At 42.3% G+C, this 24,191-nt stretch overlaps 1 protein-coding gene across 5 annotated transcripts in view; it reads left to right on the top strand.

Moving 5' to 3' along the window:
- The first annotated feature begins 23 nt into the window (after positions 1-23).
- Positions 24-24,191, top strand: part of LOC112224671 (DDB1- and CUL4-associated factor 6-like) — a 53,102-nt gene continuing 28,934 nt past the window's right edge. For 2 of the 5 annotated variants that reach the window (XM_042319920.1, XM_042319921.1), the window contains exons 1-6: positions 26-1,054; positions 16,203-16,264; positions 20,434-20,526; positions 21,723-21,908; positions 22,114-22,227; positions 22,655-22,790. In XM_042319920.1, the coding sequence (XP_042175854.1) occupies positions 967-1,054; positions 16,203-16,264; positions 20,434-20,526; positions 21,723-21,908; positions 22,114-22,227; positions 22,655-22,790 (679 nt within the window). In that variant the 5' untranslated portion in view covers positions 26-966. Of the gene's footprint in view, positions 1,055-16,202; positions 16,265-20,433; positions 20,527-21,722; positions 21,909-22,113; positions 22,228-22,654; positions 22,791-24,191 lie in introns of all 5 variants that reach the window. The other 3 variants (XM_042319918.1, XM_042319919.1, XM_042319922.1) reach the window with 3 other exon arrangements.

The raw sequence follows: 24,191 nt of genomic DNA on the forward strand, positions 1-24,191 counted from the left end.
CGACCAGACCCTACCATTTGTTCATCTGGCTACACAATCCTGTATTGATATGATGCCACTTTACTACAGTATCGCGCAATTATAACTATATGATATATAATAGCCTCAACTGGATTTTCAACTAATTGTTAGAGAGACTGGAGTTTCTAAACCCAGAGGCGCAACATCGCGAGACTTCCGGGAACGCGTGTGAAACAGACCAGAAAGACCAGGTCGGGGTTTGGGGTTTGAGAAGTGAAAAATATTCCATATTCCATTTTCTCGAAATCAAAGGGCAAAACCTAGATTCGATCCGGTGTCTTCAGTAGTTAAACATGGTATTACTCCAACCTCGTGATAGTGACAAACTGATACGTTTTAATGTGTCAGAAACAATTGTATATCGAATGAGTGCCTTTGAATTGACGTCCGATATATGCGCAGTTTGGCGAGAGACGACTGTTATACCATATGTTGTTTATAACTAAACCTTGTTCTATATGTGGTAAATACGTACTTCTGCTCATGTGCTTAGCTAGGCAACGTCGCCATGACATCACCTACAAGTGTGAACGGCCATTTCAATTGGAGAGCAGTTTCTGTCAATCATACTGTACTTTATTTGTCTACTCCTTGCGGGCTGCGTCATACTGCTGCAATGTTGACGGTCTCGATTAATATTATCGAGCATAGAAATAGAACGCATAGAACGCCCCGCACACCATCGTTGTTTCAACCAGGGAGTTCGACACAACAAGAGAGAGAAGTAGAGCCACCCAAAATAACATCAGAGGAATAAAGCGACCGAAGAGAGGCTGCGATAAACATAGCCGTATATAGCTTAGCACGCATGCTAACGTTGGCTTCTAGTTAGCTAGCTACGTCGCAACGGCCACGCAGAGAACAACATCAGAAGGCGATAGTTAGAAGACAGTGTTTACAACTGTATTTCAATGGTATTTTTACATAAAAGCAGGTTCGAGCATTATGTCCTGCTCTGGTAACCTGGTTTGGGATGTTAACAAGCGTTCCATTGGATATAATGACCCGAATGCTGTCAGGATCAACTACTTAGGTAAGAGCTCCTGCCTGTGTCCAAAATCATTTGCAATAACACACACACAGCTACAGTGAACGTCGACCAGTTAGTTAGCTATGTTTTCGATTAGATTACTAACATGTGAAATGCAAGCTGACAACAATGCAGCGAACTTGTTTCCCCACTTCAGACACCAATGGCGTTGATTGGTTTAATTGCAATGATCGCTTGCCTTTCCGCGTGGGCAGCTTGCTATTTTGTAACAATACCCCTCTTGCCACAGCAAGCTAGCAATGCCTTTTTAGGTAGCTATAGCTAACTAGCACAATTGCTGATTTGTGCCAGTTCCCTTTGGTGAAAGTGGAGGATATTAAAATAACTGTGGTTACATTTCATTTGTGAATTTAAATATCCGAATTGGATGTTTGATTGACCAATTCTTTCCTCACATAGGTTACAAGTTGTAGCTGGAGGAAATGTATATATGCACCTGCTGTCTAGTCTACCCTTTGTCCTTACAAAATCAAGAATAATGGCTGGTTATTTTAAGACGACGTTTCTGCAGAATATAGAGAACGAGTTTCAGGCCTAGTCATCCGGAGTTTTGATTATTGCAATTTGCCCACTTGCTAATGAAATGAGTAGAGCTGCCAAATCTCACGCAGTAGCCTAGAGACACACGTATTTGAGCCTTTTATCACGCTCACTCGACACATCTTATCTCACACATCGAAAAGTAGTGGTTTTATTTTTCTAATTAATCCAGTATATTCAATGCGTTAACTGTGCTGCAAATTGTTTAGAAATCGGAGCATCGACACTTCCAATTTAATAACATCACGAGCGGAACCTTTATTATTATTATTATTATTGGCCTGTCTTGCAACAGCATTGTGAACCGCGGCACATTAAAGCATATGATTGGTCTAGTTATGTAATGAATCAAGGTGATTGGATGCGCGTTTTAAAGAAAAAGCCCCTCAAGATTAGAAGAGTTGAATGGATATTTTGTCAACATTATTTTGCTGTCACTCACTATTGCAGAATGCAGCCTTTTGACAGCATGTACTGAAGTCGATTTAATCCATATTTGTTTAGTCCCCGCGTTTGGTGATTGACATTTAGGCTGTGACAACGAAAAGGCAGCAGACAAACCTACAGTATGTTTTAGCAGGGAAGTTTGGTGGGGTCATTGGTATTAATACGTTGGTATTAATAATGGAGTTAATAAAGCCTTATACAAACATGGTCTCTTTTTTTTTTCTTGAGTAAGGCCGTTCCAAAATGCAGGTGTTCAGCCTAGCTCAGTATTCTGTCACTCATTTTTTAATGTAACCTTTTTCTATTTGACTAGGCAAGTCGGTTAAGAACACATTCTTATTTACACTGACGGCCTAACCCGGACAACGCTGGGCCAATTGTGCGCCACCCTATGGGACTCCCAATCACGGGAGTGATGCAGTGACTTAGGAGCCATTCATGGGGACACTGTCACCGCAAAATCTAGGGGAAAGCTTGAAAATTCAAGCCCCTTGGGTGCTGCCATAGAGTTACAATGGTTGGACTGATCATGTCAACATCATACTTTCAAAATCTTAGCTAGCAGTCATCATCATGAATCAAGCTGACAATCTACTCGCAAATACTTTTCAAGCCTTGTCATATCAAGAGAAATTATAGATACAATGTATCGGTGCTCATCGGCCATTGGACATAAACATTACACAACAAATTCAACAATGAGCTGTTTTGGAAGGAATCATTGGCTATATCTAATAATCACTCGCCTGATATTCAGTGGAGTGGGGATGTGGTCCAAGTCTGGGTTTAAGGGTCTATTTTCTAAGCTTAAAAGGATACACATTCAACATGGTTGCACCTCAGCCACGCTCAAGGTCCTAAATGATATCTTAACCGCCATCGATAAGAAACATTACTGTGCAGCCGTATTCATTGATCTGGCCAAGGTTTTCGTCAATCACCACATCCTCATCGGCAGACTCGGCAGCCTTGGTTTCTCTAATGATTGCCTCGCCTGGTTCACCAACCACTTCTCTGATAGAGTTCAGTGTGTCAAATCGGAGGGTCTGCTGTCCGAACCTCTGGCAGTCTCTATGGGGGTGCCACAGGGTTCAATTCTTGGACCGACTCTTCTCTGTATACATCAATGATGTCGTTCTTGCTGCTGGTGAGTCTCTGATCCACCTTTACGCAAACGATACCATTCTGTATACTTCTGGCCCTTCTTTGGACATTGTGTTAACAACCCTCCAGGCAAGCTTCAATGCCATACAACTCTCCTTCCGTGGCCTCCAATTTCTCTTAAATACAAGTAAAACTAAATGCATGCTCTTCAACCGATCGCTGCCTGCACCTGCCCGTCTGTCCAACATCACTAATCTGGACGGCTCTGACTTAGAATATGTGGACAACTACAAATACCTAGGTGTCTGGTTAGACTGTAAACTCTCCTTCCAGACCCACATCAAACATCTCCAATCCAAAGTTAAATCGAGAATTGGCTTCCTATTTTGCAACAAAGCATCCTTCACTCATGCTGCCAAACATACCCTTGTAAAACTAACCATCCGATCAATCCTTGACTTCGGCGATGTCATTTACAAAATAGCCTCCAATACCCTACTCAACAAATTGGATGCAGTCTATCACAGTGCAATCCGTTTTGTCACCAAAGCCCCATATACTACCCACCATTGCGACCTGTACGCTCTCGTTGGCTGGCCCTCGCTTCATACTCGTCGCCAAACCCACTGGCTCCATGTCATCTACAAGACCCTGCTAGGTAAAGTCCCCCCTTATCTCAGCTCGCTGGTCACCATAGCATCTCCCACCTGTAGCACACGCTCCAGCAGGTATATCTCTCTGGTCACCCCCAAAACCAATTCTTTCTTTGGCCGCGTATCCTTCCAGTTCTCTGCTGCCAATGACTGGAACGAACTACAAAAATCTCTGAAACTGGAACCACTTATCTCCCTCACTAGCTTTAAGCACCAACTGTCAGAGCAGCTCACAGATTACTGCACCTGTACATAGCCCACCTATAATTTACCCCAAACAACTACCTCTTTCGCTACTGTATTTATTTTACTTATTTATTTTGCTCCTTTGCACCCCATTATTTTTATTTCTACTTTGCACATTCTTCCACTGCAAATCTACCATTCCAGTGTTTTACTTGCTATATTGTATTTACTTTGCCACCATGGCCTTTTTTTGCCTTTACCTCCCTTATCTCACCTCATTTGCTCACATCGTATATAGACTTGTTTATACTGTATTATTGACTGTATGTTTGTTTTACTCCATGTGTAACTCTGTGTCGCTGTATGTGTCGAACTGCTTTGCTTTATCTTGGCCAGGTCGCAATTGTAAATGAGAACTTGTTCTCAACTAGCCCACCTGGTTAAATAAAGGTGTTCTCAACTGGCTGGTTAAATAAAGGTGTTCTCAACTTGCCTACCTGGTTAAATAAAGGTGTTCTCAAAATAAAGGTGTTCTTGCCTACCTGGTTAAATAAAGGTGTTCTCAACTAACCTACCTGGTTAAATAAAGGTGTTCTCAACTTGCCTACCTGGTTAAATAAAGGTGTTCTCAACTGGCCTACCTGGTTAAATAAAGGTGTTCTCAACTGGCCTACCTGGTTAAATAAAGGTGTTCTCAACTTGCCTACCTGGTTAAATAAAGGTGAAATAAAAAAATAAAAAACAATAGCCATACTGTCAATCCAGCATGACTTCTGTCGCATTCAAAACAACTAGGAAATCTCAGACTTCAGTGCGTTCAAGACAACTGGGAAATCGGGGGAAAAGAAGAGAAAAAAAAAAGCTCTGATGTGGAAAATACGTTTTGCATGGTAATCACACTCGGAATTCGAAGTCAGGACTAGTTAACTGTAAGTTTGCAAGATTGCATCCCCTGAGCTGACAAGGTGAAAATCTGTCATTCTGCGGGCTTTCTTGGTCATCATCTTTAGAAGAGGCTTCCTTCTGGGACGACAGCTATGCAGACGAATTTGATGCAGTGTACCGCGTATGGTCTGAGCACTGACAGGCTGACCCCCCCCACCCCTTCAACCTCTGCAGCAATGCTGGCAGCACTCATTCGTCTATTTCCCAAAAACAACCTCTGGATATGACACTGAGCACGTGCACTCAACTTCTTTGGTCGACCATGGCGAGGCCTGTTCTGAGTGGAACCTGTCCTGGAGTGGCCTAGCCAGTCTCCCCATAGACAATCTTTGGAGGGAGTTGAAAGTCCGTGTTGCCCAGCAACAGCCCCAAAACATCACTGCTCTAGAGGAGATCTGCATGGAGGAATGGGCCAAAATACCAGCAACAGTGTGTGAAAACCTTGTGAAGACTTACAGAAAACGTTTGACCTCTGTCATTGCCAACAAAGGGTATATAACAAAGTATTGAGAAACTTTTGTTATTGACCAAATACTTATTTTTCACCATAATTTGCAAATACATTCATTAAAAATCCTACAATGTGATTTTCTGGATTTTTTTTTCTCATTTTGTCTGTCATAGTTGAAGTGTACCTATGATGAAAATTACAGGCCTCTCTCATCTTTTTAAGTGGGAGAACTTGCACAATTGGTGGCTGACTAAATGCTTTTTTGCCCCACTGTATGTACATATTCTCATTCACCCCTTTTTAGATTCGTGTGTATTAAGTAGTTAGATCACTTGTTAGATATTACTGTGCTGTTGAAACCAGAAGCACAAGCATTTTACTACACTCGAATTAATATCTGCTAACCATATGTATGTGACCAATACAATTTGATTTTGTTATTGTGAAATTGCAGGAAATGAGCTTTAAACAGTAAAATCTTCCTGGGAAGCCAAACTCAGTCCCCTGTCTAGGGGTTATGAAATTAACAGAGCAAATCTCACTCCTAGCTTCTTTTTTTTTTCTTTTTTTAAGTTGGCAGCCCTGAATTAGTAAATATGATTGAAGACATTTTTCTGTCTGACTATCAAACCTTGGCATTTGATGGCAAGAAACAATGTAAACATTTAACATAAAACCATTGCTGAACTTGAACTGTGTGCAATTACTAACATCCAGACAGGTCAAATGCTCTCTTTCGCCGTCTCTCTTTTCATTTCTTAGACAATTTTCCAATGTTTATCTCCCACTGGGTTCTGGCATCTGTTAGAGGATGGGTGATACTAAAGAATTTATGCTCATGTTTAAAATCAGTTTGAAGTAACTGAAAAATAATCAGTCCTATCCTAAATGAATGAGGAAGAACCCATACAGCAGCTAATTGGGATCCATAATAAAACAACAAATCGGGGCCATGTTGTCTTGTGTATTTTCAAACCCATTCTTTCCCCCCCGTATCAAATGTTATTAGTCACATGCACCGTCTACAACAGTTGTGGACCTTGCAATGATGCTTTCTTACGAGCCCCCTAACCAACAATGCAGCGCTCAGTCTAGTGTTGATATATACAGATGGAACATTCAACACATGCAGTAGACCCCATACACATTAGCTCTCCCTCCTACCCATCCAGTTCTCCGCTCTGCGTGTAGAGCTGTGTGTGTGTGTGGGTGGGTGTGAGACGGGGCCAGGAATTGAATAATTGATCATAATCTTTGACACCCTGCTGGATTTCACAGAACTACAGCACAAACATCATCGTTGCTTCCTTCCGCCCAGACACGGCTCTCCATTCATCTCAGTTACGTTTCATGGGTGACCGATTTAATTGAGACACAACATGAGCACATGTTGGAGGATTCCGTAAGAAAAACCCACAGCCAAAGCTTTAAAATCGGAGTGAGTGTTCAAAGGCACTGGCGATGCTGTTTGTTTTCTTTGACTCACAGGAAAATAATCCATTGATTTGGGGCGAATGGGCTACTCAAAATATAACTCAGAGAGACTCTGAAATGATTCTGCTTAAGTGGGAATTGTACTGGCAGGAGACCACTTTTGTGATAGCAAATTCAACAGGGACCCCCTCAAAATCATAACACAACTCAGACTTTTAGAGTGCGATTAAAAATGGTCACCGATTTAGGTACAGGCGACATGGGCAGCCACCCAGGGCGGCATCTTGCCTGGGGCGGCACGGGGCACCAGCACATAAAAAAATCGGAATGGTGACATTTGCACAATCGGTTTTCTATCGCTCATTTGCACGTCACGTCAATGATGTCATGTCACCGTGTGGGACTGTGGGTCAATTAACCTTGTCGGGGTGGGCGCCCTGATTCTAGTTTGAGCTAGGCAGGCTACTGTCTGGGAAGGTCTCCCACTCAGGTGGGGGTAGTTTGACCTCAGGTCTCCCCATTGGAAGCCCAAGGTGGGGGATTCTATCAAAAAGCACACCTCTAACTTTGTACAGTACTAATGCAATTGGTTAAATCAGTCACACTATGAAATGCTACCAAATAAACCACAATTCATTCATAATACAGTGAATATATAGTTTCAGACAAATTGTTGAATTTTTTTCTGGTTTGTATGAAATCTTTTAAGAATAATATTAAACCAGTCTGCACACCACCAAGGTGAATTGGTTTAATCTTGACTCTTGATTGACAGTATTGGGGGATGGGTAATGCATTTTTGATAAAAATTAGTCAGTGCAGAATGGTGTTTTCTTTTTCTTTTCTTTTTTTGGCGCTGAAGGGGGAGGGGGAGGGGGGGGGGTTCGCCCAGGGAGCCATACAAACTAGAACCGCCACTGAGTGGCGTACAAGGAGTTTAAAAATGACTGCTGCAACGCATGGCTGGACTACCAAGTCTTGGGCCCTGGGAAATAACATTTTCAAGGCCCCCCTCTTTGTATCGGAGAGGAAATATTAGTGTCAAAGGTCATTTCCTGTAATTCTACACATTTAGTCACGGGACAGAAGGACAATTTTGCTGTTTTTAAATGCTTCGATTAAAGTGCATTTATGTTTTTGTGGGAATACAAAAAGTATTGAGTTGACAACTGGATCATTGATGGAGTACAGTGGATTCCTGTGAACCTCCCTGTTGTATCTAACGGTAGCCAATATTGTAAATAAGTAATATTACATTGTATTTTATTGCACCCTCTAAACCTGTTCCACAAACTCCTTGGCCAAATTTGTTGAATCTGTTGTTACTAGCACATCTATCTATAAGTAAATAAATTATATACATACACACGTTATATTATTACCCTGCAGTACCCCATTTTGGGAACCACTGGTCTAGAGAAGATAACCTAGTCTCTTTCAACAGCTGCAGTGCCTGCAAGGAACAGAGTCCTATGAGTATGGAACACCAGACTACTACATGATCTTAAGAGTAAACCGTAGGCATTTGACAGAGGCTACGGTTCAGTTATGGGATCATAAAAATGACAACGGTCCACTGTTACTATAATGACAACATGTATTGGGTTACTTTATCCCTTTTCCCCCTGATGTTTCTTCATTGCCCGCAGCAGCGTAGTGGTTGTTTACAAACCTTCAGCTGTCTTCTACACGACACTCTTCATGGGGTTGGCTCTCCATTACACTGACTGGCATCCCAAGAGTGTGGGCCAGGACTAGACTGGTGTTTCTCTGGTAGTTTGGGTACTGGTTATGTGCACTTAACTCAGAGGACACTGACTTGAAACTGCTCAAGGTTTTTACTTTTTCCTTCACAAAAAGCTATGATGCCGTGATCAAACATGACGTTGTTGTTATATGCCTAGGCTATACATGCAAAACATTGAATTCGATTTTCTATGTTCTGTGCTTATGGTAGGCTATGTGATTTCCCCCTTCCATCTGTTGTTGCCCTCAGTTGAAATCCATGTTAGCTATGTCCACTGTGTTCTTTTATTGTGTTTCATTGTGTGATGTCACACTTGCTGGTGGAGAATAGTAATCAAGCTCCATAGAATCTTACTGCCATTTTTGTTATTCACCCTTCAAGAGGATTATGAAATACTATGCATATGATCCTTGGTATTTGTTTGCTATAAAAACACGTACCAAGCTCTACTAGGCTGACTGACATGTTGAATCAGGGCGTTGTCCCTGTGAGGACTGAGGAGTGCACTGCCTCCTTCCAATTACTAATGCCTGCAGATTTGGTTATGTTGACATTTCCTATTGAGACATAGCTTTTAGGCTGATCTAGTATGTTATGCTTTATGATGAATCTGCTCTCTGTGAGTCAGTAGGAGAGGTCGACGAATATGATTTTTCAACGCCGATACAGATTTATTGGAGGACCAAAAAAAGCCGATTTAATCAATTTTTTTGTAAAAGTGCAATACGTGCCATGTAAGAAAGCTAACGTTTAAGTTCCTTGCTCAGAACATGAGAACATATGAAAGCTGGTGGTTCCTTTTAACATTTTAACATATTCCCAGGTAAAAAGTTTTAAGTTGTAGTTATAATAGGTATTGTAGGACTATTTCTCTCTATACGATTTGTATTTCATATAGCTTTGATTATTGGATGTTCTTATAGGCACTTTAGTATTGCCAGTGTAATAGTATAGCTTCCGTCCCTCTCCTCGCTCCTACCTGGGCTCGAACCAGGGACACATTGACAACAGCCACCCTCGAAGCAGCGCTACCCATCGCTCCTCAAAAGCCGCGGCCCTTGAAGAGCAAGGGGAACAACTACTCCAAGTCTCAGAGCGAGTGACAGAGCGAGTTTGAAACGCTATTCTCGCGCACCCCACTAACTAGCTAGTCATCTCACATCGGTTACACCAGCCTAATCTCAGGAGTTGATAGGCTTGAAGTCATAAACAGTGCAATGCTTGAAACATTGCGAAGAGCTGCTGTCAAAACGCACGAAAGTGCTGTTTGAATGAATGCTTACGAGCCTGCTGGTGCCTAGCATCGCTCAGTCAGACTGCTCTATCAAATCATAGACTTAATTATAACATAATAACACACAGAAATAACAAGCCTTAGGTCATTAATATGGTAGAATCCGGAAACTCATCTCGAAAGCAAGATGTTTATTCTTTCAGTGAAATACGGAACCGTTCAGTATTTTATCTAACGGGTGGCATCCATCAGTCTAAATATTCCTGTTACATTGCACAACCTTCAATGTTATGTCATAATTACGTAAAATTCTGGCAAATTAGTTCGCAACGAGCCAGGTGGCCCAAACTGCTGCATATACCCTGACTCTACATGCAATGAACGCAAGAGAAGTGACACAATTTCACCTGGTTAATATTGCTTGCTAACCTGGATTTCCTTTAGCGAAATATGCAGGTTTAAAAATATATACTTCTGTGTATTGATTTTAAGAAAGGCATTGATGTTTATGGTTAGGTACGAGTGTGCTTATTTCGCAAATGCGCTTTTGTTAAATCAGCCCCCGTTTGGCGAAGTTGTCTGCCTTTGTTAGGAAGAAATAGTCTTCACACAGTTCTCAACGAGCCAGGCGGCCCAAACTGCTGCATATACCCTGACTCTGTTGCAAGAGAATTGACACATTGTTCCTAGTTAAAATATATTCATGTTAGCAGGCAATATTAATTAAATATGCAGGTTTAAAAATATATACTTGTGTATTGATTTTAAGAAATGCATTGATGTTTATGGTTAGGTACACGTTGGAACAACGACAGTCCTTTTTCACGAATGCGCACCGCGTCGATTATATGCAACGCAGGACACGCTAGATAAACTAGTAATATCATCAACCATGTGTAGTTAACTAGTGATTATATTTGATTGATTGTTTTTTATAAGATAAGTTGCTAGCTAGCGTTAAAAACGTATCTTGGCTTCTTACTGCATTCGCGTAACAGGCAGGCTCCTCGTGGAGTTCAATGTAAGGCAGGTGGTTAGAGCGTTGGACTAGTTAACTGTAAGATTGCAAGATTGAATCCCGGAGCTGACAAGGTAAAAATCTGTCGTTCTGCCCTGAACAAGGCAGTTAACCCACCGTTCCTAGGCCATCATTGAAAATAAGAATGTGTTCTTAACTGACTTGCCTAGTTAAAGGTGTAATAAAAAAAAGTAAAAAATCGGTGTCCAAAAATACAGATTTCCGATTGTTATGAAAACTTGAAATTGGCCCTAATTAATCGGCCATTCCAATTAATCGGTCGACCTCTAGTCAGTAGTGAGGAAGTTGCTTTAAGAGACATCTAGAGGTGTGATCTTCTGCATGTTTCAAATCCTCGGTTCCCCAAAGATAAATAACAATTCGGCCTACAACATGCTTGAAAAGCTACAGTATCAACCAGCTATAGCAACAAGCTATGTTCATTGTATCCTTTGTGATATTGACTCAAAGATGCCTCTGCTCTCATAAACATAATGGAAATGACAGACACTAAGTGCTGACCAGGCCATTCAGGATATCAGCCATCTTCAAACCGTCCCAGACAGTCTCAGTTACTGATAGGATGCAAATATTAGCAGACATCTCCATCCACACCAGTGGTTTAAGCAGAGACAGTAGAGAAAGCGAGACATTCCACTCCCTGATTTTTTTTTTTTCTGATCGGGGTGGGACCAACCTAGTCTACTTTTTGCCCCTGCCCTGCGGAGGGGTTCCCCAGGGCAAGACTTCTTACTGGCAGTTTTTTTCTGGTCGCAGTGGGGACAATAAGTAGACCAGAGCCAGCTGTTCCGTCTCTCGCATGAGCATGCCAGATAATATGGAGGAACCGTTGGCGCATGTGGGAAAAGCACGCTCACGCGAGAGGAAATGCCAGGTGGGAGGCTACCTTGTAGTTAATTGCGCTCACCTGGTGTCCGATGTCTGAATCAGTCACTGATTTAGAAGGAGAGGATGACCAACAGAAGTGTTTTTACCCTCCAGGACAGTCATTTAATGCTGTTATAGGATATATACCGTGCATGCTATCTGGGGCTACTGGTATGCTGAATTAGCCTTTTCTATCTGTGGCCAAGTTAACCTAATTTGAATGAGGATTAGCAGGCCCAGGTGTGGAGCAGGTGGTTTATGGATTGGGCTAGCATAGCACTGCATTTAGCTTAGCGCTACATTTAGCTTGACTAGGCTGGGTGTGTTGGTAGAGCTGTCATTGTCAAATGACCGGAGAGACCCTAGCATGTAATCACACCAGTAAGAGGCTACATTTAGCACTGTGGAAGGAGGGCTAGTATTCAATTTGTGGAATATGAATCTCAACAAAGGCCAGAAATATACTTCAAGGGAGAGTTAGGCCTAATCATAGAACAATTAAAGGCTATTTTGCACAGTCCTCTTAACCCATGAGATTTAGTGAGCTCAATTTACATGGTTTCTGCTAAATATGCTAATTCAATCATCATCATAATCATCATGTTACTTTCTCATGACCAAGGCCTATCAGCAAAGGAATGAGGGGGAAGTGACATTTTGCTCTGTTGTCTTGCTCTTTTTGGATGTTTGACTTTAAATATCGGAAGGTTGAAAGGCAAAGGAGGGAATACGGATACAATGTAGACCTCTCTGCCTGTTGTGTTGAATAGCTGTTTTGAGCCGTCTTCTCAAGTCTTCAATATTCCACTTCTCCAATGTTGAAAAAGCATTATATTGCTGCATCCGAAGCTGTTACTTCGAGAAAGTGTTAACAGTCGAATGGCAAGCTTTCAGGCTTGTTTTTGAGGACATCACTGACCTGGGAAGACCTCTGTTGATTGAATCTATTCCTCAACACTCTCAAAATGTATTGGCTGTGAAAAGAATATGTCAGAGGGGTGTGGGTGTGTATGGCAACTTGGAATATTGATATAGTCAGGCACTTTGTTTTGATTTGAACAGCAATGCACTAGAACCCAGCTGTAGAACAAAAGCTGATATTGTGCCTTGAATGCACTTACTAACTTGGAGCTCAGACTTCAATACGATTACAGAGCATTGGCTTGTTTTGTTTGTTTGTTTATTTATTTATTTATCATCTTGCCTATTTATTTACCCCTGTCTCTCTCTTATTGAACGGGACAGTCCAATTTAATCTGGCCAGGCGGCCCCATACACATAGTGTCATTGTTTATATGAGGGCAATTCCATGATAACGGAATTACGTTGAGACTCCAGATTTTTCACTTGAAAATGTATACCAAACAAAAAACATTGATTTCAAAGTGTAACAAACGATACAACTATATGCACTAGGACTACTTTTAACAATTTCCACTGAATATTTATAAAAACATATTTACAAGAAGAACTGTGCAGATACAACGTTTGGTCAAATAATAATGAGGGAGATTTTACCATAAATCTGTTACCAAACTTTGCATCTGCACAGTTTTTTTCAGTAAATGTTTCATATATTTTATTTTTATACTGTGTAAATTGTTCCAAATAATCATTGTGCATAGAGTTGTATGGTATTTACAATGAGATCTTTTTTTTTGTTTTGTTTGGCATTCGGCGTAATTTCGTTAGCATTTCAGGACCGGCACCAAGGCACGCTAGGTTACAGAGGCAGGCCATAGTGTTAATGACGGTCTACTTTGCCTTTTGACAATGGCCTTGTACTGTCAATGCACACTAGTCTGTCATAGTGGATGATGGAACTAAGGCCTTCCTTTCCATGCCCTCTACATTCATGCCGTATACCTGGAATGCTTATTAGATTCTAGACTGTCATCTCTTTACCTGACAGGGTCAAATGGCATGAATTCTCTCGCAATGTTTTTTTTTTTTTGTCAAACAATTGTGAAGTTTAATACTTAAAGGTGAGGTGATGTATTTTAGAACCTGGATCTAGCCTAGCCTAATAGAGTACATTGTAGGCTTGGGAACACGTTTACTCATAAAATAGCCGACTGCCAAACCTTTTTTAATGATAGTCTATTTGACGACAGGGTAGCCAGTGTAGGCAGCCTGCTCATTTGATCCCCTATCCCTGTGACGGTGACAGCAGATGCAAGGGATGCTTCCTCAAGATGAGTAATACGTTATAAGCTATGGAAAGATTGACTACAACAATTCTAACGTAACGTTTTAGTTCTTTCCCTACTCCCTCATTAAATACTAAGAGCAGAGGCAGGAAAACAAACTATTGCAAAACAAAATAGACCCTTATAAATAGAGGTCGACCGATTATGATTTTTCAACACCAATACTGATACCGATTATTGGAGGACCAAAAAAAGCTGATAATGGTTAATCGGACAATTTTTATTTTATAAAAAAAAAACATATTTATTTATTTGTAATAATGACAATTACAACAATACTGAATGAACACTTATTTTAACTTAATATAATCTCTTAAGACAATATCAATTAAAATCTATTTAGCCTCGAATAAATAATGAAACCTGTTCAATTTGGTTTATATAATGCAAAAACAAAGTGTTGGAGAAGAAAGTAAAAGTGCAATATGTGCCATGTAAAAAAGCTAACGTTTAAGTTCCTTGCTCAGAACATGAGAACATCTGAAAGCAGGTGGTTCCTTTTAACATGAGACTTCAATATTCCAAGGTAAGAGGTTTTTAGGTTGTAGTTAATATAGTATTTATAGGACTATTTCTCTCTATACCAGACTCTGCGTGCAAAGAACGAGAGAAGAGAAGAGAAGAGAAGTGACACAATTTCTCCTGGTTAATATCGCCTGCTAACCTGGATTTATTTTTGCTAAATATGCAGGTTTAAAAATATATACTTCTGTGTATTGATTTTAAGAAAGGCATTGGTGTTTATGGTTCGGTAAAGTCGTGCAACGATTGTGCTTTTTTTTCTCGCAAATGCGCTTTTGTTAAATCATCCTCCTGCGTAGCATCGATTATATGCAACGCAGGACATGCTAGATAAACAATAATATCATCAACCATGTGTAGTTAACTAGTGATTATATTTGATTGTTTTTTATAAAGATAAGTTTAATGCTATCTAGCAACTTACCTTGGCTACTTACTGTATTCGCGTAACGGGTAGGCTCCTGGTGGAGTGCAATGAGAGGCAAGTGGTTAACCTTAACTGTAAGGTTGCAAGATTGAATCCCGGAGTTGACAAGGTAAAAATCTGTCGTTCTGCCCCTGAACAAGGCAGTTAACCACCGTTCCTAGGCCGTCATTGAAAATAAGAATGTGTTCTTAACTGACTTACCTAGTTAAATAAAGCTGTAAAAAAAAATATATATAATAATTAAATCAGCCAAATCGGTGTCCAAACATAGCTATTTCCGATTGTTATGAAAACTTGAAAACGGCCCTAATTGATTGGCCATTCCGATTAATCGGTCGACCTCTACTTATAAATGGTTCCAAAATTTCTGCTCTAGGGTATTGCCCATATAATTAGGAATCAGAGTACTAGAATGGAAATTAACCTTCCTTATGATGGTCCAACGGTCAGCCATGTTGGTCAGGGAGTTTTCCAACCATGGTTTGCCTGCCAATGTTGGAATAAGATATTGTGTAAAATAATGAATGTGAAGAATTTATCTGCACTGTGTGTTCACTAGCTAGGCAGACAGTTTTAGAGGAATGATTCCATATATTTTTCAAATTAACTGCCAACATTCCACAGGCATACACTGGCTCAAATCAGTTGATAGGACTAAGACAAGTTGTAAATGCAACAAGTAATGATATTGTATCATATATAGCACTCACAGCTTTACAAGAAAACACATTGAGTCATTTATGGTCCATTTACATATATTCTTCAGGCTATTTATTCAGAATTGATATAAAACCTGTATAAACTGTATTATATGACAATATTTTAAGTTGACTGTAGTTCCATTACACAATTGCTGATACATCACATACCCTACTTTGTGTCCTGCATAAGTAAAAGCAGGAAATGCATCACCTTTGCCTCTACTGCCATTCATTCCAATTGGACTGGTTTTGCATTTCTCCCTGACCAAGATGGCTGCCATTTTCGCCTCATTACTGAACTTTGAGGGTTAATGACATAACCCCTCTATCAATTTAATTAGGAACTCCATGGTATGTTTGGCCATTTCTATGTAATTTACCCTAGTTGATGATGCCCTTGTTGTTGACTTGAATTTCATCAATACGTTTGAATGCTGACTGAAGTAGTCCAATGCAGGTGCTTCTACACCTGCATTGCTTGCTGTTTGGGGTTTTAGGCTGGGTTTCTGTACAGCACTTTGAGATATCAGCTGATGTACGAAGGGCTATATAAATACATTTGATTTGATATCGTGGTAACAATTGTGACTTGCTAATAAGGTATTTCTTCTGTTTCTGCACAGGGAGAAGAGAATTTGTCCAGCGGCTGAAACTCGAAGCGACACTCAATGTTCACGATGGCTGTGTGAGTATGCGTTACCCACCGTGTGTGGCTGTGGTGTACTCTGTGTACATAACTGTCCCTCCTTGCATCTTTAGAGCACGTCACCCTCCCCACTCTGTCAGTCAGTGTGTGAAACTCTGTGTCAGACAGACAGAAAGCAGAGCTCAGTGTGAGTGTTGAGCTCTGGCCAGACTGCTCATACTCGTTGAAACCCGAGGCAGCCATACGGCCAGTCACACGCCCTGTCAAGACTGTCACACCCTGCCAGTCACTCCTTCTACCACTGCACAACAACTTTAAACTGTCTGATGCTGGTTTGGGTCAAGGATTCTGTCCTTCTCTTCCTGTCTGTTCAGTTGGTTGGAGGAAAATAAAGAGAGAAACGATAAAAGACACACAACAGAAAACAACTACCCACACCCATAGTGGGAAAACAGGCTGCCTAAGTATGGTTCTCAATCAGAGACAACGATAACCAGCTGCCTCTGATTGGGAACCATACCAGGCCTAAACATAGAAACAGAACACCTAGACATACAACATAGAATACCCACCCACATCACACCCTGACCAAAGGAAAAATAGAAACATACAAAGCAATCTAGGGTCAGGGCGTGACATGTATAGTACAAACAAAATGTATTCCTTATGGAATCCCCTCGTACAACTTCCTGCCACATTCCCTGCTTGTAGGCTACATTCAGATAATCGGCCGAGCGAGTTCTGTCAAATTGCGTATTCTCTCAGACCAGTAGCTTGGAAGAGTTTGTCATCGCTCCCACCTACCAAGTCCTTATCAGTGCATATGAAGGATGCAAAGGAGACGTAAGGAAGCCAATTTCTTTTTTAAATTAAAAAAACAAATGTCTATCCGCTTACTGAATCACCATCCGCTCTCTGTCTCCGTGAGGACCTGTCTGTCTCATCTTGGATACCTGAAGCCACTTGAGTTGTCAACCCCTGTCTTCCATCAACAGGAAGTGATCGAGGAAGAATTGCCCTCCAACATGTGTTACTAGTGCCATTCTGACTCACAACGCCTATTAGGCTATTACGAGTGACATGATGTTGCGTTAATGCTGGTGACCATCACTTTTCAGTTCCCCCAAATCCCAGCATGACCTTTATTGCAGGAGATGTTGGAAGAGATTACGTGTAGGCTTGATCTACTCTGTAGATAACATTACTGTACAGTACTGGATCAAAGTAGTAGCATAATACGTCATGTATTGTCATTTAGGCTGTTATTACACTAAAAGACCCAGTTCTTAAACAGCCCCTTTCCCCTTGTTCCTACTCCTTGTTTTAGGCATATTCAGACCTGAATTTCTAAAGTGGATTTAGGGGAAGCTTGTGACATCTTGCTGTGCACTTCTATCCACTTTCTATAGATCTGCATCACAAGTCCAGGGGCTTAGGGCTAAGGGAAAAAGCTACTGTAGAGTTTGGTTTCAGATTTATTCAGAATGAGGCTAGTCTGACTCTTAAGGGCCAGGTTGTGTTGGGTTGAGTTGAGGCTGGGGAGGGGAGGACCTGTTCAGCCAGGGGCACACTGAGTGGTCTGGGTGGCATAAGGACTCTGACCGAGACACAGACACACAGTATTCCTACAGAGTGCTATCAAGTAGGATCAGTATATACAACATAACGGGCTGAATAATGAGTGCTGCAGGTGATGGGATAGGTCAGTATTCGGGGTAAGCTACAGTCTGCTTGAACAGAAAAGGTGGTGGTTGTGGTCATAGTGATGATAATGATCTCCTCAGTTTCCTGTTAGCAACAACCTCCACTTACCACAATGCTAGACCTAAAGAAATTGAATATGCAAGATAAAAATATGATACTACCAGTGTATAGCATATTTATTACACAATCTAGGCCTACATTTTTACAATACTTTTCTGAAACATGAAATGTTGTCCTTTTCTAAGGGGATATAGGTGAACAGCAGTATAGCCTTTCCTAGCATGCCTGTGTTGTCCTGGCAACTACTGAAACACAGTGTTAGCAGAGTGGTGACTACAGGAAAACATGCACTCTGTCTTCTTACCCCCTTGGGAGAGACTTCAGCGTTCCTTATCAGTAACCTATAATTTGTCTGTTTCCAATGCATGCATGACATCATGCCCCACATATAGTGACTTCCCCTTTTGTGTCTGTCTGTCTATTTCTAATATAAACCAGCCAGCATAGCTCTGATTACAGCACGTGTGTTCTTTTTAGCATGTAACAGACCACTCTTATTAAGCTAATGTATTTTCTCAGACAGTGATGCGAGCTGTTTCTCTGAAATGACAGTCGTTCTGTGAAAATGCAATAACATTTTACAGTGGTTTTTTTTTTTAAAGCTGCTCGACAAGGGAAGGACAGTAAATCATGACCGGGGATCAAATGGAGATTAAATCACCCAGAAAGACTATTTGGGAATGGTTAGGTGGGGGGTGGAGGGGGAGGAGGGGTCCAGTTAGGTTTGGCAATGAAGAGGGATTGTGTGACCAACCTTGTTGCACGCTGATCGGACTCTCACCCTAGAAATAGAGGGAGGAGAGTGTATTAAACTCTGCTGGGGAACTTAATGAATTATTGATCTATGGTCGCAAAGACACAGCGCCTAGAGAAGGCACGAAATGTGTGCTCTGTGTTGCAGATATAGAATGTTCCATTGTACACTAAACAAAAATATAAACACAACATGCAACAATTTCAAAGATTTTTCTGAGTTACAGTTCATATAGGGAAATCAGTCAATTGAAATCGATTCACTAGACCCGACTGTATGGATTGCACATGACTGGTCACAGATACCTTCAAAAAAGTAGGGGCGTGGATCAGAAAAGCAGTCACTATCTGGTGTGACTACCATTTTCCTCATGCAGCGCGTCTCATCTCCTTCACATAGAGCTGATCAGGCTGTTGATTGTGGCCTGTAGAATGTTTTCCTACACCTCTTTAATGGCTGTGCGAAGTTGCTGGATATTTGGCGGGAACTGGAACGCGCTGTCGTACATGTTGATCCAGAGCATCCCAAACAGGCTCAATGGGTGACATGTCTGGTCAGTATGCAGGCTTCCAGGAATTGTGTTCAGATCCTTGCGACATGCATTATGCAAGGCCATGCATTATCATGCTGAAACATGAGGTTATGGCGGTGGATGAATGGCATTACAGTGGGCTTCAGGATCACAGTATCTCTGTGCATTCAAATTGCCATGATTAAAATGCCATTGTGTTCATTATCCGTAGATTTTGCTTGCCCATACCATAACTGCACCGCCACCTTGGGGCACTCTGTTCACAACGTTGATATCAGCACACCGCTCGTCCACATCTGCCATCTGCCCTGTACAGTTGAAACCGGGATTCATCTGTGACGAGCACACTTTTCCAATATGGCAGTGGCCATCAAAGGTGAGCATTTTCCCACTGAAGTTGGTTACGATGCCGAACTGCAGTCCGGTCAAGACCCTGTTGAGGACGCCGAGCACGCAGATGAGCTTCCCTGAGAAGGTTTCTGACAGTTTGTGGAGAAATTCTTCGGTTGTGCAAACCCATAGTTTCATCAGCTGTCCGGGTGGCTGGTCTCAGATGATCCCGCAGGTGAAGAAGCCGGAAGTTGAGGTCCTGGGCTGGCGTGGTTACAGAGGAAAGTCTGGACGTACTGCCAAATTCTCTAAAATGACGTTGGAGTCGGCTTATGGTAGAGAAATTCATATTCGTTCTCTGGCAACAGCTCTGGGGGACATTCCTGCAGTCAGCATGCCAATTCCACACTCCCTCAACTTGAGACATCGGGGGCATTGTTGTTTGACAAAACTTCACATTTTAAAGTGGCCTTTTGTCCCCATGATCAAGCTTCTTGATATGCCACACCTGTCAGGTGGGTGGATTATCTTGGCAAAGGAGAAATGCTCACTAACAGGGATATAAACAAATTTGTGCAAAAATCTTCAAGAAATAAGCTTTTTGTGCATATGGAAAATGTCTGTGATCTCGTTTTATGCTTTTGTTCAGAATTGTTTGTTTCTCATTTGGTGAACTTTCACCCGGTTTCTATTTGACCGAGGGACGCTTTGATGTTACACCTTAGATTGGGTTAGGAATTCCACAGTTGTAGACAAAAAGCTGTTTTCAGTATTATTATTATGTGCTGAGGCCAAGAGTGAACTCACACTGTATTTTGTCCCAATCAGGTCAATACTATATCCTGGAACGATACCGGGGAGTACATCTTGTCAGGGTCGGACGATACCAACCTGGTCATCACAAACCCATACAACAGAAAGGTAAGGTGTTAGTCAGATTTTAGTTAAAAAATAGGATTTTAGTTCAAAAAATATGTGATAATAAAAAGTGCAGGTAAAAAAAAAGTGTGCAGGTTAGGTTGGAAACAGAAAACAGATTATTCATTCAAACATATGACCTTACATCACCAACATCCTGTTTTTATTACACCGTTACATGGTCGACCTGGGGTGAAATTATAATGGATTGGATGTGTAGATAGTGCTCATTATATGGAGGAGAACTTACCTACTGAAAGATCTTTATCGCCGATAAAGACGGACAGAGAAAAAAACTGACAGTGAGTAGACGTCTATAAACCTCCCATCAGCTTAACAACAGTCAAAGAAATACGCTGTTGAGAGATTCTGAAAATGAACAATTGCTGATCCAACCTCTCGGTCTCTGGTGTTGATGTGGAACATCACCTTGGTCAATTGGGTGCTTTGGATTCTCGTAGGATTTTTTTCAGTGCCCGGCTATACATCATGTATACCCTCTTCTATTTTACAATCTTGTCCAATAATTTACATTTGATAAGCATCTCAGTCAGCAGCACCGCCCTGTATCCCACTGCTGGCTTGCCTCTGAAGCTAAGCAGGGTTGGTCCTGGATGGGAGACCAGATGCTGCTGTAAGTGGTGCTGGAGGGCCAGCAGGAGACACTATTTCAAGGCACTGATTGGGGACATTGCCCTGTATAGGGTGCAGTCTTTCGGATGGGACGTTAAACAGATCTCCTGACTCTCTGTGGTCAGTAAAGATCCCATGACACATTGTAAGAGTAGGGGTGTTAACCCTGGTGTCTTGGTGAAATTCCTAATCTGGCCCTGATACCATCACGGTCACCTCATCATCCCCAGCTTCTAATTGGCTCATTGATCTCCTATCCCCCGTAACTATTCCCCAGGTCATTGCCATAAATGAGAATGTTCTCTGTCAACTTACCTGGTAAAAAAGGATGGACTCAGTTCAACTGACCAGAATGTTTTTGGGTGATTTGAGTTGACGTAATTTGATGAAGCATGGGAGAGTAGAACCAAGGTTTCCCTTTTAGTCAGAAGAGGGAGCAACTCATCCCAGGAGTCTTCAATGCAGATGTAGAGGATACCAATGGAGGGAGATGCACCGATAGAATCGAACACATACATACACACCTGCAACTCGCTACACACACTCCTCTCTGGAACTCTCCTCAGGTCAAGGCAACCATACGGTCGGGTCACCGGGCGAACATCTTCAGTGCTAAGTTCATGCCTCAGACCAGTGACCAGCAGATCATCTCGTGCTCTGGGGATGGTATCATCTACTACACCCACACAGAGAAGAGCCCCGACATCAACCGGCAGTGCCAGTTCACCTGCCACTACGGAACAGCCTACGAGGTACTGTACACAAGCGTTTCTCAACTTGTTTGTATCAGGTTGTTGGAAATCTTTTCTTTTTTTTGTGTGTGTGTGGCGGATTTGATTTGATTTGATTCGTTATAGGGAGCTACCCAAATGTTTTCTTTTTTTTTCTTCACATTTTCCTTCCTCCCTCTTTCCCTTCACCTCTTGCTGCACTCTCCTCCTCCTGTTCTCCTTTTAGATTATGACGGTACCCAACGACCCCTATACGTTCCTGTCGTGTGGGGAGGACGGCACCGTGCGCTGGTTTGACCTGCGCACAAAGACCAGCTGTACTAAAGAGGACTGCAAAGATGTAAGGAAGGAGGGAAATAAATCAATGTTTATTTTTCTAAATCTAAATTTGTATTGATTTTGAACATAAAACCATCAAACAAAGAACACCAATCAAGACTTTTTTTCTTACTTTTGATCTATTATTTGACCTGTGTTTTAAAGTCTGCATATTCGGTATCACAACCGTCTGAGATTGGGAGTCCCATAGGGCAGCGCACAATTGGCCCAGCGTCATTCGGGTTAGGGTTTGGCCGTGGTAGGCCGTCATTGTAAATAAGAATTTGTTCTTAACTGACTTGCCAAGTTAAATAAAGATTAAATAAAACAAATTCTGCTTATTTTATATTGTTTTTAAATAATATATCACACCTTTTTCCAGTTTTCCTGATTTTTAGCCCACGGTGGTGGTGGTGGTGTTGTTGTTTACTGTCTCTTCCTCTCACCAGGACATCCTGATCAACTGTCGGCGGGCGGCGACGTCTATCTCCATCAGTCCGCTGGTGCCCTATTACCTGGCAGTGGGCTGCTCTGACAGCTCCGTACGCATCTATGACAGACGCATGCTGGGCACCAGGGCTACGGGTAACGACCATCTCTGTCCTCTCATGTAGCTCTCCCGGTCTGTCTGTCTTTGTTGTCTGAATTTCCATCAGTAAATACAGTGAGCTCAATAAGTATTGGGACACTGACACATTGTTTTGTTTGTTTTGGCTCTGTACTCCAGCACTTTGGATTTGAAATGATACAATCACAATGAGGTTAAAGTGCTTTCTTTTGAGGGTATATTCATCCATATCAGGTGAACGTTTAGAAATGTTGAACATAGTCCCTACATTTTAGGGGAACAAAGGTAGTGCTAACCTCCTCTGTTATTGTAATGTTGAGAGGTTAGCATGTCATGGGGTTATGATTTTTGTGCGTCTCGAACTTTCTCACTCATCACTATTGACGATTCATTCAGGACTATCCGTAATCATAGTAGCATCCACATTATTGTTAGTGTTTAGAAACACATTCTAGGATCAGTTTGTCCTACCAAAGCCTTAACCCTTCGGGAGGAGAAATGCAAAACTGCCCTTGGATCAGAGTCTGGAGCTAACTTGATCAAACAAGTGAATTTTGAGTTACGCTATTAATGACTTACTACTACTACTCACTCAATTCTGCCCTATGTCATTCCCCATTGCTTGCCTTTGACTGTCTCACTACCCCCTCCCAGGGAACTACATGGGCCATGTCTCACTAACCCCCCCTCCCAGGGAACTACATGGGCCGTGTCTCACTAACACCCCTCCCAGGGAACTACATGGGCCGTGTCTCACTAACCCCCCTCCCAGGGAACTACATGGGCCGTTTCTCACTAACACCCCTCCCAGGGAACTACATGGGCCGTGTCTCACTAACCCCCTCCTCCCAGGGAACTACATGGGCCGTGTCTCACTAACACCCCTCCCAGGGAACTACATGGGCCGTGTCTCACTAACCCCCCTCCTCCCAGGGAACTACATGGGCCGTGTCTCACTAACCCCCCCCAGGGAACTACATGGGCCGTGTCTCACTAACACCCCTCCCAGGGAACTACATGGGCCGTGTCTCACTAACCCCCCTCCTCCCAGGGAACTACATGGGCCGTGTCTCACTAACCCCCCTCCTCCCAGGGAACTACATGGGCCGTGTCTCACTAACCCCCCCCTCCCCCAGGGAACTACATGGGCCGTGTCTCACTAACCCCCCCCCTCCTCCCAGGGAACTACATGGGCCGTGTCTCACTAAGGGAACTACATGGGCCGTGTCTCACTAACCCCCTCCCAGGGAACTACATGGGCCGTGTCTCACTAACCCCCCCAGGGAACTACATGGGCCGTGTCTCACTAACACCCCTCCCAGGGAACTACATGGGCCGTGTCTCACTAACCCCCTCCCAGGGAACTACATGGGCCGTGTCTCACTAACCCCCCTCCCAGGGAACTACATGGGCCGTGT

The sequence above is a fragment of the Oncorhynchus tshawytscha genome, linkage group LG03, assembly GCF_018296145.1.
Source record: "Oncorhynchus tshawytscha isolate Ot180627B linkage group LG03, Otsh_v2.0, whole genome shotgun sequence".
Classification (NCBI taxonomy): domain Eukaryota; kingdom Metazoa; phylum Chordata; class Actinopteri; order Salmoniformes; family Salmonidae; genus Oncorhynchus; species Oncorhynchus tshawytscha.